The 18,049-nt window shown below is 40.5% G+C and overlaps 1 protein-coding gene across 2 annotated transcripts in view; it reads left to right on the top strand.

Moving 5' to 3' along the window:
• The window catches only part of MPZL1 (myelin protein zero like 1), a 42,178-nt gene that overhangs the window by 15,804 nt on the left and 8,325 nt on the right, over positions 1 to 18,049 (top strand). The window contains exons 3-5 of one of the 2 annotated variants that reach the window (XM_062597196.1): positions 829 to 1,042; positions 8,944 to 9,076; positions 12,376 to 12,481. In XM_062597196.1, coding sequence (XP_062453180.1) covers positions 829 to 1,042; positions 8,944 to 9,076; positions 12,376 to 12,481 — 453 coding nt within the window. The remainder of the gene's footprint in view (positions 1 to 828; positions 1,043 to 8,943; positions 9,077 to 12,375; positions 12,482 to 18,049) is intronic. The other variant, XM_062597205.1, reaches the window with a different exon arrangement.

Here is an 18,049-nt window from a genome sequence, read left to right as displayed (position 1 = left end):
TGACCCCTCTTTTAGGATTATGACCTGAGCTCAGAGCAGACTTTTGTCCTGTAGAGCTCTGTGCCCTATGCTCTTTACTGCTGTAAATGCTAGTTTGAGTTAGCTAGAGTAAGTAGGAGCAATTTCTCCTCAAAGACTGTACTAAACAATTCTTTCTTTGGGGGGTTTTGGTCAGGTCTAGGGAATACAGGGACAGTGTGTAACTTAGTCACTTAAAAATCAAGGAGCAATCATTTAGTCACTTTCAAGGCTTCTGGAACACATCTACAAACACTATAAATTGCTGGTGTTTTGTTTTTTCCTTTTTTTTTTCTGGGATAGAGGAAAGGAGGATATTGCATTTTAATGTTAAATTAGCAATATTGTTGTTGCAAGTTGCACACAGCAAAGCACTAGATAGGAAATGCAATATCCTTTTCTTACTAGGATGCAGAAGGCTTCCTCTGCCTGAAAGGCAGATGGCTGTAATCCAGAACAGTTCTCTCCTTTAATTGCTCCTAGGCTACCCAGCCTTTCTCCTGTCTACCAATTCCCCACCCCAAAACCAGGAAAAAAAAAAAAAAAAAAAAAAAAAAGAACCCAAACTTGCAATTTACTGTGACAGTATAATTAGATTATAAGTGATAGCACGGTTATTTATCTGATCAAGAGGCTTACTGTTGAATGCAGCATGCCACACAAGAGTGGTGAGACCAGAAAAGCAAACCTCAAATGCTAGCCCTGTGTAATATAGTGGGTTTGGGGAGAATGATGTGATGGGGAGAGAAGTATGGTAGCTCTATAATCTTTAATTAGATTGTTCTTTTATCCTCTTTTCCTTGACTACAGTTTTTCTATTACTTTAATGGAAAGCCATACCCTGGAAAGGACATACCATTTAAAGACAGGATCACTTGGGCTGGAGATCTTAACAAGAAAGATGCTTCTATCAGTATAGCAAACATGCAGTTCCGGGACAATGGCACTTATATTTGTGATGTGAAGAACCCACCTGACATCGTTGTCAAGCCAGGTGAAATCCGACTTAGAGTTGTGGAGAAAGGTATTCATCCTATGTGTGTGATGTTTTTTTTGTTTTGTTCTTTCCCCTCTCCCCTTGTGTTTGTATCACTTTTCTTGGGGTGGGGGTGAACTGAAGGAAACAACTGTCTCTCTAATTTTCTTCTTCCAGGTCCTAATAGTCCAACTGATAGTCTGTCAACTATTTTAAACGGTGAATATCTTGCCCTTTTTCCCTCTATTTCCACAAATTCTTAAAATTTAAGAAGTATTAGCAGGAACTGAAGTCTGAAAATCAATCCCAGTTCTCCTTCCTGACTGTACCAGACCTTTCAGGTTGTTAGAGGGGAGTAGTTATAGATGATTGGTTTGATTCTTCGGGGGGGGGGGGGGGGGGAGGGAAGAAAAAATCCCCAACTCCTTTTTCCTCTGCCTCCATCGACACTGGAGATTGTGCTTTGGCTTGGAAAATACAGGCTCTCTGATTTTGGTCAGAAAGCTTATGAAGACCTGGTAGACTTTTGATTGCCATTCTGACCAAAGAAGCAAGGACCATTCCATCCAGCCAAAATTCTTGAATAGTTCTTAAACACTTCAATATATCTATATTTTTTTTAACAGACTTTCAAACTATTACTGTGTTAACATAGGAAATAAAACAGAACTCTTCTTTTTCTTAAAGGAAATACAGTAATATTAATAAATCATGTCTGTTCTGTGGGGTAACAAGTATTACCATTGTACAGATTACATGCAAGACTTTTTCTTCTGTATCTTGCTGACCCATTGTAAGACTCAGGAATTTAGGAGACTTTGTTTCAGATCAAATCATTGTCTAACATGCACATGTTAAAATTGAGCTGGGAGCAACAGTTGAATTAACTGATTCTGATGAAGTGGAGTTGGAAAAAAAAAAAAGATCTTTATTGCACTTATTTTAATCAAGATCAATTGAAATAACATCCTCCTGCTTAAAGAAAGGAAAAATGGATGTGGCTGACTGGAGGCAGGGGAAAAACCAGCCTTGATGTAAACAGTTTCTCATTTCCAGCTCCTATGAACAGTTCCTCTCTTATGCTACATCAAGGGTTAGGTTTTATGAAATATGAGGAGCACGAAGAGGAAGTGGCAGTCTCTTCTTTTTGGAACACTTCTTGTGCGTAGTGGAAAACAATACTTATCTTCTGATCTGAGTACCTGTTGATGCACAGAGTGGTGCTACTATCTAAAAGTGCAAAAGTGTTTACATTAATGTGCAATTAGCAGTCTTTCATTTACTCAGGTTTTCCTTCAGTATGCATACTGGCCCTTATAAACTGCAAGGACTGGCTACGTCCAGTCACTTAGGGCTTCTGATTAGCGTTTAGTAGCAGTTTTCACAATTCAAGAGCATTTCAATTCTGTATGTCAATTTGTCTTTTAATTTCCCCAGAGCAACAAAAATGTCTGATTGCCCTAGGTAAGGGGGAGATCAGGCAAGTTGTGTTTATTCCTGTAACAAAATGGTTTTCACCGTTGATAAATTTCCAAATTAATATATACTGAGGACAAGAATAAATGGTGAATTCGTAAGTAACAATGCTGACATTCCTGTTCTATTTGATTTCAGAGTATTAGAAAAGATAACCACGTGTATGCATATATCTAATTTAAAAAGATACTGTTGCTATAACAACTGTACCCCTGCTCGTGAAATCATTCCATGTACTTTTACTTCTGTTGGCAAGGTCTATAGCTATCTTCTATAGCTATCTGTTCTTTTCCTTGAATAATTTGAGCTGGAAGGGACTCTGGAGGTCTCTTTCTCCTTTCCTCCTATGCTTCCTTTCCCCCAGCTTTCTTTTTCTTGGAAGTTTGACTTCTGTATAAAATAGGTCACACTGTTTTCTTGTAACAGTCTCTTTGTCAGTCTCTTTGAAGAAGCAGTAAAGCAGTCCTGGATAGGCAAAGTCAGGCTGGCTTGGCAAAACCTCTTCAGATTTTTACCTAGGTTAAGAAAATAAAGACTCACGTTAGTATGCTAATTCAGCTGATTACTTGATTTCCCCCTCCCCCCCCCCCCCAACAGACTTGTGCATCAGGTTTAATGAGCTAAGAACTCAACGTTAAATGAGTCCAGTGTTGGGAAAGAGAGGTCTAGGAGTCATCTATGAACAATCAGATGCAGTTTAGTGTGTTCAAGTGACTCTACATTTACCTAAAATAATGATGTATAGAAACAAATGGCTGCACCTGTTTTTCTTGTCTGCTATTTCACTTAGCTGTCTCTTGCAGAAGAGATGATGCTTCACTTCACAAATACAGAAGGAAATCCATGATTTTTTTTTCCCTCATGGCCATCCTGAAGCTTGAACAGAGGCCTAACTAGAGCTTGAAATAGGGTAAATAAGATAGAAAACAAAACAAAGTGACTTGAAGGATCGATTAAAGATACCTCTGACGATATAGTCCTAGAAAGTAGCATGCAAAGGCAAGATGTTTTCTGAAAGCAAACCTGTTTAAATACTGCTGGACACTTGAACTATTGTGAAATTTTCCTCACACCGAGCAATGATGAAAACTTTAAGTAATATTTTCTCATAATTCATTTTGAAAAGATAACTGGTGTTCCAGCTTGAATACTGCAAGTGTTTGACTTAATTCTGCTGCTTTCTAGCTGCCAGCAGATCTAAAACCAAAGGAATTAGAGTGAATTTTGTTTAGCATTGTTCCCTGTCAACAGAGCATCTAGATGAAACTCTCTTCTTTCTGAGAAGAGCCCTGCGTCTGGCAATACCTCTTCTTGTCCTGGGAAAAGTGCTAAAATAACTTACTTCAGAGTCTTAGGAAAACCTGGAAAACTAGGTTTTCAAGCTAGATCTATAAGTTATACCATTATCAGTATAGTTACAACACTGTCTTGCATTCTGACTTTGCTTTAAAGTACTGTTCTTGTAATAGATTGTAAGCAAACTTGAACTAAGCTGGAGAAATTATTTTACCTGAAATCAGTGGGTTCTTCTGCAGATTTTGTTTGCTTTGTGTAAATTTAATTGTTCAGAAGCATATGTCTGGTGTTGTAAATTCTTTGAAGCTTCATGCATACTTTGCACAGAATTTGGTGTGAGATACTAAATAAACTTTTAAGTCAAGAGGTAAGGCTAACCAGGAATTAATGAGATTAAGTTGCCAAGTTGGCTTAACCATTTAAAATGCCATGCAAACTAACTTAGCTAATTTTCACTGCAGTGTTTACACAGTGTTAGCACAGACAGTTCCATCTACATTGGATGCATCCTGCTGGCAGGGATGAGAAGCAAGGCTGGTCTCTTTCTGCAGCTGAATCTGGAAAGGATTACTGTTCAAAGGCATAATGACAGAAATTTGCAGGGAATTAAGTGCTTTATGTTAGGCTACCCCTGCTTGCAATAGGAAGCTACTTAACACTGAGCCCAAGACAATTTTTATTATCTGGAAGCAGTTCAGCTTTGATCTGAATTTGCATTTGTGAGGGGAAAAACTGGAACTGGCTTGTGAAAATCTTTATACTTGAAAACTTTGGGTTCATACCTAGTTCATAAAACTGGTTCTAATACATTTCCAGAGAAAATAGAAGTTGCATTGAATGACTGATATTTAGTAAGAAGTGCTCTTTGAAAGGCTGGATTTTTTTTTTTTTTTTTTTTTTTTTTGGATTGTACCAAACTTTTAAGTTAAGTATTAGCTTGGAAAGCTACTTGGCAACTTAAGCTTTTAAGCCAAGAGGTAAGGCTAACCAGGCATCAATGAGACAGTCTGTGTTACATACTGGGTAGCACCTAGAAGTCTTGCAGCTGAGAAGAAGCAGAAGTGGATACAGACTTTCTGCTAACCGTGACCTCTTGGGAAACCTAGATTTGCCAGAAATGCAGTACAGTTTTGGTTCCACTTCAGGTTAAAGATAAAAACTACCTCACAAGAAGCAAAAGACTCTGAAATCAGCTGAATTCATAACTATGCTGTTACTGGAAAATGAGGGAGCCAGCTTTGCTAGTTAGTGTTTTGTCTGCATAAATGATATGACAGTTGCTCAGTTCTTACCTCAAGTCACTAGATCTGCAGAAGTATGAGAAGGGAGGAAAGAACCTAACTAGCTGCTTTTCCAGAGAACAGGGAAAGTTAAAGTTTACTTTCTACCCTGCATCAGAGTTTAAAAGCTGAATACTCAGCTTCTGTTAATTCTTTAACAGGAAGCTGCAGCTGAGCTCTTCCAACATGAGCTGATTTTCTTGAACACTCTTTTCAACTTCAACTAGTTGACATCCACAGTTGACATCCACAGTAGCAGGATCTAGAGAGGCAGCAGGAAGGTCTAAGACACGATCTACATTCACATGTGTGACCGTGTGTGTGTGTAAATTAAACAGCTTAGTTGTAGAATAAGAAACTTCTCTAAACAAAAAAAAGAAAGCTACATGAGAATATGATAAAAACAAATCATCTGGCAGACTTGAGTCATCCAGTGCACATGGTAAAAACAGCCAGAGTGAGTCACAATACTGAGTGCAACATCCCAAATGTTCCTCTACCATACCAAGCACCAGTATTGTTTCTTGGAACTGGGATACTGACTGCTTCAAGGGTGGCCTTAGGAAGACATCACCTATGGAAGGTCACTCCTTTCTTCCAGGTATCTGCTGAAGATGCAGTACACCAAATACACTTTCCCAAACAATTCTGCTATGCAGCATCCTCCCCCTAAGCAACCTTATTGGTTTAATATTGTTTTAACTTACCCTATGAGACTGATCAAAATCTTTCCAAATCTGCAGGTTAAACAGGAGCTTAGGCAGATCAAAACAGGTTGTACTTCTCATCCATTCCTTTGTACCAACATCAACATTTTTGCCAAAAGTAGCTGAGAAAAAATTATGGGTTTTCAAGTGGTTCATCCCTGGCCCACTTCACAACCCCCAGCTACCTGTGTGTCAGCATTGATGCTCTTTGTGATTGGCAACAATATAGTGCTCTAAAATCACCTCAGTGGAGGAAGTCTTTATGGGTATCCAGCAGCAGCAGGAGACTGCAAGGTTATTCAGAATAGACAGCAGCTAAGCACTGAATAGCCACAGTTGTCTCTAGGTATTACAGTTAAGTATTTAGTTTCCTGTGATACTAAGAAGTTTTAGCCACAAGCAGACAAGCTTGGTTTTCCTGAGCATTACATGAACAACTGCTGCAGCTCCATTGCTACTGCCACCACACAGGCGTGTGCGCATGCACACGCATGCGCACACACAAAGCATTTTAGAAAAATCAGCAAAAAGTTACAGCCCCCTAATGCTGTTAGGCACTGTCTCTATGACCCATCATTCCTATGCTGTTGATAGAATACTTGTGGGAGCAATCCTTGTTTCAGTGGTTCTGAAACTCACACTTAAATCTGTGAGAGCATCCATGTGTTGGATTAGATTGCCACATGAAGAATTCATTGGCATCTTTTAGCCTTAATGCGGAAGTGGAGTCTGTGCAAGCCATTCCACCCTGTTAACAAACCATGTTGCAGTTTTTAAGGAGAACATGCAAGTAAGAAGAAGCCACCTGAGCCAGTATATCAAAGAATAAACTGTCTGACAATCTCCACACCAGAAATCTACCCTGGCATTATCCTCTCTGAAGTCTTATATGTGTATAGATATAAACTTATATGCACACATGTATATATGTTCCTGTACGTCATATATGACACAGCAGCATCGGCTATGAGAAAGGTGACTGAACAAAGCCATACTGATCAATCTTGACATCTAAGTTCTGTCAGAGGCAACTCAAGGCTTCTCAAAGCAGCATATGCTAAATTCTGCTATTTCAAAAGAGGGCAGAATGGTTTCATTTCACTCTCAATCACCAGAATGTTGTTTTGCTGCTGCTGCAATAGTTCCCGAAGCTGCTAGGCTCTTCAAGTAACTCAGACTGCTGAAGAGAGCTTCCTCTCTTCAGTAACACAGCCACAGTCCTGCAGCACCCTTCCAACTCTAAGCTCAGTCAGCAGCCAGCAGAAAGAAAAACTGACAAAGCGGAGAAGGCACAATTCTTCAGCTAGACGGTGCTTTCGTAAATCAGAAAACTGAGCAAGTGAGCTTCCTGTATTCTGTTGAAGTCTATTCCAAGAAGTAATAAAGCCAGACTGCTCTTACATGTAAACAGGTGCATTTTGTACCTTCTTTGAAACTCTGTAAACAGCATAATTTCTCTCTTTACTAAAAGAATAAAAAATTGTCAACAAAAATATCTACCAAGTCAAAGAAATTACAGATCTAACATAGTAAGTGGTATTAGTTAATCCATCTTTTGTTAATATTGCTCTTTCAGAGGATGCTCTGCACTATAGTTTTGGATTGCCACTTACGTTCTTGCTCTGAAAGTGTGCGTGTGGCTTTTTCCATATGTGCAAGGCAATAGATGGCCTGCTAACAGAAATTTACATGTTTGGATGCTTTCATAGCAGTATATTTCTGCACCTGGAAAGGTGACGAACACAAGAACTAAGGAACTCTTCTTACATGCCCCCAAACAAATCTGTATATCTCTGTGTGTGGCTCAAACACAGTCTCTGTCTTCTGTACCTGAAAAGATTACCTTCTCCTTAATAGCAGATGAGTCTCTGAGCTACCCTAAAGGTTCTGTAAGGAAGGGATGCCTTCCTCTAAAGTGTGGCACTCGTGACTTCATCTTTAAGTTTGGACTAACATTTAGAAATACCATGTTGTTATGAATTGGCCTCAAACACTGGAGTGCCAGGAAAGCTATTGATGTGATATTCAGTGATTGATGACGTGATCAGTGAAAGGACTAGAGTCAGGTAACCCTTCTCCTGGAAGTTATTAAACTCAAAACGAATAGTAGTAGATGTAAGCCTCATTTTGTTGGTACGATGCCCCTATTTCAGCGTACTGTGTTGTACTGCTGCTACTACATAAGTATCTGGTAATGGATCTGATCTACAGACTGAACTTGCTGGGAATGCTTTGTGTGAGCATGGTTGGAGATAAGCATCTGAGAAAGATTCTCTATGTATGGCATTTTATCTGTTGCATCTTATGTTGATTCACTTGTATTCGATGCAGGTATTTAGTGTAGCATGGAGTCTGGTGAGAAGGCCTCCAGCCTAAGACGTTTTGGGTTAATTATGATGAAAAAAAACCACACAACTTTGTTACTGTTTTGATACTGGGAAAGGCTATAATAGCAGTCTCTGTATTCTTCATCTTGTAAGTCTTTTGTACTCGTTCTCTGGTTGGCTTTATTCCTGGCTGCTCTTGCTTGGTCTCCCCTCCCCTAAAAAGTATACTGGGGAAAACATGAGTAAAGCAATAATGTCTTCCTGTAAGCATATTTCTAATAACTTACAATGATCCTAATCTAAGAAGGGCAGGAATGACTGTATAAAAATGTATAGAGATGTATTTTGAGACACCAGAAGCACATATAAATGTTTTGGAGTAATCGTGGGTAGTAACTGGGCTGTCTGCATGCTACCCAAAGAACACTCAGTTCTCAGTGCTCTTACTCAGTTGGTTATTGATACATTAAGTTCAATTCTGCTTTCAAGTATGCGTGTGTTTTCCTGTTGACCTCACTGGGAATTGCCTAGATGAATGTTATTTTGTTTCTCTGATAAAGTATGGGTTAGAGTTGTCATCACTGTCACTTGTGTTTCTTGACATGTCAATCAAAATTCTTAGTTTAATACAAATTTTTTCTGGAGGACAGTGACTTAACACTCCTGGTGTGTGTGCTCAGTTCATTCATTATTCTGCTGGCTGCTTGCTATCGCTACCATTTAGGCTGCATGTTTTCATTCCTAGATACTATGTTAGTGACTCCTAGTCTAAAGGAATCCGAGGTCAAAGAGCATTTTTGGTTTGCACTTCTGTTAATCAGGGATTGCAGAAGAGTTGAATGTTTTCTCCCTTCTCTCCCCAGACAGCCTGCCAGCGTTCCCCATTGCCATGGTGGCAGGGATAGCCATCGGTACAGTTACAGGTGTCTCACTGCTCATCTCTATTGTCGTGTGTCTTGTCGTGAGAAAGAACAACTCTAAAAAACGTTACTCTGGGTAAGAGATTTCCCTCCTCACCCTGAATAATGTGAGGAACAGTGGTAGGATCAGTGGGAGGGCTTGAGGGGGTAGGAATTGTTTCAGCCCAGTCTTAGTAGTCATGGTTAGGGATAGAACACGGCCATGTGGAAGACTGGTCAGCTGCATGGAATGATTATCTTTGTACTGTGCTTGAAGAGACCTACTGATCATGGGCTGCACCTGAAAAATCACTAAATGGTGGAATTTATTCCCAACCACAAGCTTTTATGCTCTGTGAGCATTTAATCTGAGATCTCCTAGTCCTGTTGTTTCCCTTTCATTCTTGCCCCACTTTCCCCTCCCTCCAAAAAACAAAAAGCACCACATGTGCAGTTTTAAGGAATTGTTCTGCAGAGATTAAGACTGGATTTTCAGTTGCCAGTATCTTGCTCCTGAGCCTGGAGTGTACTTGCTAACTCCATTCATCACCACTCTTACAATGCAGGAAGGAATAGCCACTCTGCGTCCATTCTCATTCAGTCTGTTTTTCAGTTAACTATTACCGTTCCTGCAAGGTTTTTCTCGTTAGGAGGATGTCTCTAAAATGAAGCATACAGCCTTCAGTGGGGTTATGAGAAGGCTACAAGAACTAGCAAAGGCAGAGTTGAGTCCGGGGGTGATGGAACTTGGTGTTGGTGGTGGTAGCACTCTTTTCACCTTTTCTCTCTAATTAGTTGCTCATTTGCTTCTGTAAGAAAGAGTGAAAATTGTTCTGTATGTAATCTTAGAAATAAAAGCAAGATTTATATTTTTTTCCTGATCTCCCCCCCCTTCCAAATATTCCTGCTCCCTGCAGGTTCTTTGACTTTACAAAAATAAACACATGGGGATTTCTAAATTGAGCTTTGCCCTGTCCTTTTGCCAGTTGGAGAGCTTAGAGAAATTGAATTGGCCATGGCCCAGTGGTAAGGCTGATTGTAGTGAAGGTGGCTGTGCGTGCTCAAAACTGTGTGGAAAGCCTGGGTTTTCCTTTTTGCATGTGTCCTTCCCCTAAGAACTGAAAAGAAGCTTGCAGTGTCAGACACCAATGGTGTGTGTGACGAGGTCTGCATGCCTTGCTTCTGAGTGACCCGCTTTCCAGTGCCTTCCTGCTGAAGGACACATGCTGGAGCTGAGCCCGCAGCAGTAGTTCATGCACTGTAAGTTCTTGTAGTAGATTTAACTGCTCTCCCAGGAAAGTAATCTCTGAAGTTTTAATACTGTTTTCACTGACTATGCCAGCTCTGCATGACCTGTTAAGAAAAAAACAGATGTGCTGTGACCCCCCCCCAAACTTACGGACTTCCTTCTGTGCGACACTAACCCGGTGTGAAGTGGTGATGACGAGATGCTCTTACTTGTAGATAACAATTCTGCCTGAACTGAAGTGGGCGGGAGCACTGGGAGGTGTCTGGAACCCTTGCATGGCCACAGTCTCCGTTCATGCTCTGACTTTGGTGTTTTTTTCTTTCTGCCTTGGTGTACTGGGATCGGATCCTGCTTACCTTCCTCTCCTTACAGAGATCCTGATATAGACGCCAGATTGGGAATGTAACAGGGCTGGGTCTTCTCTTCCAGTCCTGCTAGACACCATGGTAACTAATCAAGTTGGTGGTTGCTGTTAATACCTGTGTGTATGTGTACACGTTTCCCCTTCCCTTGCTGACTAACCAGCTAGCTTTGTGCTAACATAACTTCATTGTAATTTGTGCTGGAATCTGTTGGCAAAGGGATGATGCATTTCACTGGGTGCTTGGGTTTCATTGTCTCATGTCTAACTGGGGAGGGATTGCCCCATATCCCAGATGGTGTCCCTCCATCTCTTCCAACAGTGAACTCGCCAGTGCATGGACTAGAGCACAGGAAATTCAGAGTCCTTTCCTTGTCAGAATAAAAGGAAATTTCCCTTACATGTTCCTCTGGCTTGGACTGCTCTGGAGTTTGAAAACTGGTGATTGGCATGGTCTAAGTGCATTAGCTGCTTAAATCTGAATTATGACTTTTAGATAGTGTAGATCTTAGGAATTTTGTGAGTAAAGCAAACAATTAATGGTTAGCTCATCTTAGTAACAGAGGGATGCTCTGTCTCTGAAAGACAGTTGAAGACCCCCACTATGGCGGGTGGGTCTGCGATACTTTTTTTTTGCTGCATGTACAAGGAGCTAAATCTTCTATGGTCAAACTTATCCAAAGAGCAAAAAACGATTGCCCTGTGAGGAGGTAGTCTGCTTATTGTCAATGTCCTCATTTGTTTGTCCCTTTACTTGCTTTGTACACCGTCTGTCCACGAAGGTTGGGAGAAAAGGGGGCTCAGTGGTCAGGGAGCTGTGGTAGCAAAGGGAACTCCTGTGTTTACTGTCAAGCCAAAGGACAGTTTTCTTTCCTGGGTGCTTGGGCAAGAGGAGGTAGAGCTAGCATTTACAGACAGGTTATTGCGTTGCCTAGAGGCTACTGAAAATAAGTTTAAGGGCATGTGCTCATATGCTTAGCTCTGTGGTATTTATCTTTCTGCCCTTCCAGATCTTTTCAGTCCTTCTTTAGGCGGGTGGAAGAAAGCAAGCAGAGAATGAAAACTGGTAGCCTTTTTCAGGGGGTTTCTCACCAGAAGAAAGTTTCCTGAGTTCTCAGACAAGATTTGTCCCATTAGATATGCAAATAGCTATGTTGAGGCTTGTAGCTTACATATCACTTGTGACTCTTAAAGTAATCATCCCAGAGACTGATGTCTGTTCTAAGTAGGACAGAATTATTCTGGCATTCTGCCCCAGCCAAAAGCAATGCACATAAAGTGGAGTTTGGTAGGACATGCCTTTGTGATGTAGAAGAGCTGATGGCTCTAGAAAGTGTTTGCTATGACTGCAGCAGTGGTAAAACCTTGCTTCAGTGACTGGGACTATTTAGCTTATATGTTGTTAGCAAATAATTGTTGCTCACTGTTGAGTCTGAAGCCTCAGTGAAGAAAAGGCTTATATGGGTTGTGAGGTTTTAGACTGGTTGGGTTAATGGGAATAGCTAGAGAACTTGGATTTTGAAGAAGATATTGTCCTCTGTTAAGACTTGCTCCTTCCTCTTTCTCACCAGTGAAACTCTGGGAGGAAGGACAGAGAAATAACTGGGGAGAGATGGAGAATATGTGTGTTTATTCCAGAATCCATTATGTTCACTTTTACTTTGGCATAATTTGCCACTTTCATCCTGCCATCACTCGTTTTTTGTTTCTGTTCCTTTTTTTTTGTTTTGTTTTGCTTATGCATCTTGAACGTTGTCCTGCAAACTCTGCTCTGCCACCTCGTCAGCTGCAGTACCTCTGAGAGTTTGATGTCACCGGTTAAGCAGGCTCCGCAGAAGTCACCCTCTGACACAGAGGGTCTGGTAAACAGCGTGCCCGCCAGATCACATCAGGTAAACTGCTTCCTACTGCTTTCCAAAGAAGGACCCTCTCACAGCGTGGAGGAGATGGTGTGGAAGATGGAGGCAGGGTGGGACACATCAATTAGGTGCTGTTTGTTAAGGTGAGGAGGGTTGGGTGGTAAACGTGTCTGCTCCATGCAAAGGACAGGCAGTAAGATGGCATTGGTGAACTCTTCCCTAGAAGGCTTAACGCATTTGAAAGAATAGCACCTTGATATTAGTCAAGATGGAATTTTATGCTTTTTTATACTTCTGTAAGAGAAGGGTGATTCTGGTCTTGTGTGTTAACTAACACAAATGGTAGTGAAGTGCAAGTATGAGAGCCTGGCAATGATGAGAAGTGGGTAGCTGTTTAATTTAAAGACAACATTATACTGTATAAAGCTGCCTATTCTGTTCTAGGATTTTGGTGTAGGAGAAGTTTCACTTACTCTCTCCATCAGTGTAAATGTGCATGTTCTAAGTGGCATGTGCTTCCTTTACATGAAAATAAGCCAGTGCAATGCAACGACTAACAAGTGTTGATCAATTTGAAGATGTCTCTTGCTGCTGAGAGCTCTCCTCTGCTGCCCTGCGCACTTGACTTTAGTGCATTTGTAACTGTGAAGCTTTCTCTTGTTCTTGCTAGTGTCAGCAAAGTTCTGCTGGCTTTGAAGGAAGAAGGTGGCTCTTATCCAGATTAACATCCTATGGGAAGTAAGTCAGAGGGGAGAGAGCACACACAAACATTCTACGCAATGTATGATTTTCTGTTAATAATGTACAGGATTTCCTTATTTACACTGCAGCTGTTTCTTGGTTTGTGTATCCTTAGCAGTTTTCCTGTGGAGGTTTGGATCCTGAGTGAATTTAAGCATAAACTGGACATTTTTTAATTGGTGACCTTTTTGCAATTCTGTAGAGTAGTGTGTTGACTTTCAGGGGTTCTAAATCAGAGATGATGTCTGCTTTCTTCAGTTCTCCCAACAAAATAACAATGATGTGTGTTAATATGGTAATACTACAGGAAAAAATATAGTGCTCACAGTGAACTGGATATAGTCTAAGTCCCCACTCTGTTGAGCTAACAGTTTGTTTTTGAAATGAATCTTGTTGGGCTTACAGTGTACTTTTGAAATAAATCTTGTTCTTGACAGGTGTGATGCTCCCAGAAAGCAGTTTTAGTATACAGACCCTCAAAGCTATCTAGTTGCTTCAGAAACAGTTACTCTCTGAACAAAAAGGCAATCTACTTAAGCTACAAGAAAAATAAGAGTTCAAATTTTGACTGTTCTTTTCTAGTTCTTCTGGAGGCCTCCTAGAGTGGGCGAATGAGAATTAAGTTATTTTCTTTTGGGTAATGCTGAAGTTTTTTAGAATTATGGCAATGTCTCTGTGCTAAGTGAGAAGGCAAGTAGGGGAGATGAGGCTGTGTGCCAGGAGCTGGAAGAGACATAATTGATAGGAGATGAATAAGAAAAGCCTTGCATAGATTAGGAAAAAAACCCTCAAATTGGGGGGAGGAGGGGAACAGGTGCTCTTTTTGGAAAAAAAGAAAAAAGAAAAAACAAAGAGCTTATGTGGGAAGTATTTTGCAGTAGGTATTGGAGTCGACTCTGCTTGGTCAAAAAGCTAAGGTGTTTGATCTGATGTCATGACAGAAAACAGTACATGCTAATACCCCGAGATATACGTGCAGGAAGAGTTTTTCTGTCCTGCACTTACATCCTGAAAGCAAGAATGCTTTTGTCTTCCTATTCACCGTGAAAACTTGTTCTCTTCACCCCTCCCCATCCCCAGTGTTTTGGCTCTCAATGTAGTATTCAGGATAAGGAACATCTCAGAGTAAATCTAAACTTTGAAAAGATAACTCAGAATCAATGAGTTTTGCTCTTTGATGGTCATTCCAGTCTGTTAATTCCATGACAGAATCCCTCAGATTCTTCCACAGGTAGGTTCCTAAAGGAAAATTTGAAAATGTGAATGCACCTGACCTCAAATAAAAAATATGGCAAATGGCTTTATTTCTGTATAAGGGACCAGTTGAGTGTTGAAGTAGAGATGAATCTCTTTTGTCAGGTGAAGGGAGCTTTGTTTGGATTTTCTTATCCTGGCAAATATTTGTAGCAGCAAGTGGTTGCTCCACTTTCTGTTAAGTCTTTGCCCCATCCTTACAGAACAGCAAGCAATCATTCTTATTTTTCTTTAAAAGATCCACAATAAAATGAAGATTGATAAGATTTTAAACAGATGATTTAAATCAATGAGAAAACTCAATTTAAATTGATTACAGTTATATTTTAAACTTCTAGCCATTGCTCTTCTAAAAAAAGTCTCAGCTCACCGGGTGATATCAGCGTGCAAATTAACATATTTAAACAAATTACATCTATATAAAACCTGATATTTCTTGCTCATCAAGAAATTAGTTGTAGCTTTCAAATTGTTATGTAGGTGAAATGTTCAGATTCCTAGAAATTCCCAGAAACTATTGCGGGCTGCTTGCTAATTCAGGCAGATTTTCCTTTCTTGACTATTTTTATAACAGTGGCCCACATGGTCAGCGTTGCTTGTCAAACAGTGAATGCCTATGGACTTCCTTTTACTTGACAGTTAAATGCTTGACATTTCACTGATGGCTAAGAGCTATGTATACAAACATACAACCCCTGCCTCCACAAGGTAAGACCAATAAAGGAGATATTCACTGTCAAAGAATGGCATTTAAATTCCTTTTGTTAAATTTAATTTATTCAATTTTATTATTTATGTATCTCTTTAAAAATATGTTATTAGGTAGTTGTGCACATCATTTCTCAACTGTATTAGATACAAGGCTTCTCTACAAGTTGCATCCTGAACTTGCACTTCCTTTGTGTTTGGTGCAAGCCTATCCTCTATGGAGCTTCCTTTCTGGAGGGCTCGAGAGCACTGAAAATACATCTTTCTGATTTTGTGACTGTTCAGCTGGTTGAATCAAATCCACTTGTTCTCATTCTTCCTTCCTTTTCAGCAAGTATGTTCTGTCCTGTCAAATCTGTATGTGGTGTTTCTTCTCCATGCCATCGTTCTCTAGTGACTTTTACCCTGCCATACCGTTACTTGCATGAATGAGAAGAATGTTTCTGATGAAGACAAGAACCGTATGCTTTTCACAGATTAATGTCCTTGCTAATGATCTGGGTGCTATCAGGCAAACTGGAGGGAAGATGTGTGTTGTCTCAAGACATGCAAACTCTTAACATGGCAGTCATTTGTACAACTGCTGTGAATACTTGCAGCTGAATACTCATTTCTGGGCAGACTGAAGGAACACTGACCCTAAAATGTAACTTCTCTAGAAGTGCATCTCTGATGTACAGAGCAGTATGGCCTAGAAATCCTAAGCTGATAGGTCTAGTCAGTGTAGAAGCAGGAAGCACTAAAGCTGCGTTAACTTAAGTACAGCTGTGTAGTAGTTATACTCTTTCTGGCTTGAACTGGTACTGTGTACCTGTAAACTAGACATGGGCCGTGGGAAGGAGGTGTTTCTGGTGTAGGGACTCCTGACTTAAATTTCAGATGAATTTCCTGGGCTGGAATCTGAGGTATCTCTTCAACATCTTTTAGAATCTTCTAAAGAATTTGGAAACAGTGCAAACCCTGTTGCACAGTGATCTGACTTCACTAGTCCTGTTTCTTTGCCATAACTTTCAATTCATGACTCTGCTGACAAACTTTAGCAAGGTATCCAATACACTGCCTACTCTTTTGCATTGATTCTGACTGGAAAAATCACAAGGCTTAGGGAAATGCTGAGTAGTGTATGGCAGTGCTGGACTTTCTTTTGGTTGTGAGCTTGTGTGGGATTAGGTGAAAATTCTGACCTGGTTAGACTTTTTGAAGCTTGTACATCTAAGAAGAATCTAAGATCCATATCACTGGAGGTACAAATGCAGAAAGAAGGCCTTGGATTTCCCTTTGGATCTGCTGTCCTTAAAAGCTTACCAGTGACCAGCAACCTTCATGCTATCCTAACAAGGATTGTTCTTTGCAGTTAACAGAGAATTTTTTTTTCCTCTCCCTTTGCACAAGGGAAGTGTCTGCAGTGGAGTAAAAGATGAAAGCATCATGTTAGCTTCTTCTTGGTGAAGCTCCAGAAGCATTCTGTAATAGTCTCTGGAGCAGAATATGCTAGTGAGACTGCTTCCAGGTGGAATTAAGTGGCATTAGCTCAAGTACTGAGCATTCCTAGGGGAGATATGTGGAACACAGATCCTTTGTACAGGGCCCATTTGCAGAAGCCCTGATGTTGATCATAATCAGTTGGAAAATCAGTTAGCACCAAATCAAATAGGTGGGACATTCTGTTATATCTTGGTCCTCCTTTTTTCTAGATTAGCTGAAGCTGAGGCTTCCTAAATTACTTGCAAATTAACCTTAGGCTCACTTTGCCTTGAACAGTTTGTATAGATACTGCACTCTTAACTGGAAGCAGTATGATGATCCTGATAACATGTTGGGGATGAGAATTGTGTGAGTGCCAGCAGCAAAAAAAGAAGCAATTTTATTGAGACTTTAAATTGGAATTTTTCCAAGACAACATCTCTGTCTTTTTCAGACATTTTTTCTCTGTTATTTGCATTCAGGAGTTTATATCTGCTCACAACTGTCCATTCTTTTATCCCTTTCCTCTTTTTTTTCTTTATAATTTGAAAACTACTTGACTTGGAAGGTAGAAAATTTGGGTTTGAACTGCTTCTGGAAGAAGAGAACAAGATATTTAGAAAGTTTATGCTTTGCTGTTGTGTTGTGGGGGGTGGGGCAGGGGAAGTGCTACTCAGAAGTGTACCTGTGGTCCTTTATTTTCTATATAGATGGATTGTTTTAATCTCTGGCTCTTAATTGTTTCGGAAGATAGATTGGAAGGGTTTCTGGGTTAGTTCCATAGAAATGTTTTTTAATTTGAGAGGATATCAAAAGAACTGGAGAGAAAAGGAATGGGAGAAATGCCTGTGAAGGCTGTTTCTCCCTGGGAGATAAGAGAAACAGAAAAATGGAGTAAAATAGATGAAATGGTTTTAGAGAGAAAAAAAAAAACACAACCAAACAAAAAGACCTCTCCTTGTAATGCCCTGCCATGTGGAGAGTCCCTTTCTCTCCTGCACAGCTAGTGTTTGTGTGTGTGGTTTTTCCATGGAGATCACATGGTAGGTGGTCACAGCCTTCTGCTCTGTGCTTCTTTCAGCTGGGTATGCGGAATCAGAGCTGCAGGCCAGGTGTTCCTTTCCCTAAAGGTCCCAACTGTAACTGAAACTGCCAGGTATCTGCTCTTCATAGGCTGAAGTCCTTCCTCACATCATCTCAAATAGTTGTTGTTCCCTTTGCTGTAGGCTCTGTTTTGGAGTGCATGGTGCTTCAGGAAGGTGCTGCCATGTTTGAATGCTCTGCTGAAACATGGCATGTAAGGTTCTCCACTTCCCTCTAGCAACTCCAGCAAAGGTGTGTGGCTGTGCTCACCTGGTGCATCTGCAGTGGCACTTGTTACTGTAGTCATTTTGAGGGAAAGCCTGACCATAGCTGTCAGTGTTGGGCAATGCT

The sequence above is a fragment of the Rhea pennata genome, chromosome 1, assembly GCF_028389875.1.
Source record: "Rhea pennata isolate bPtePen1 chromosome 1, bPtePen1.pri, whole genome shotgun sequence".
In the NCBI taxonomy this organism is placed as follows: domain Eukaryota; kingdom Metazoa; phylum Chordata; class Aves; order Rheiformes; family Rheidae; genus Rhea; species Rhea pennata.
The sequence above is the reverse complement of the archived record's forward strand: the minus strand, read 5'-3'. Positions and strand labels throughout refer to the sequence as shown.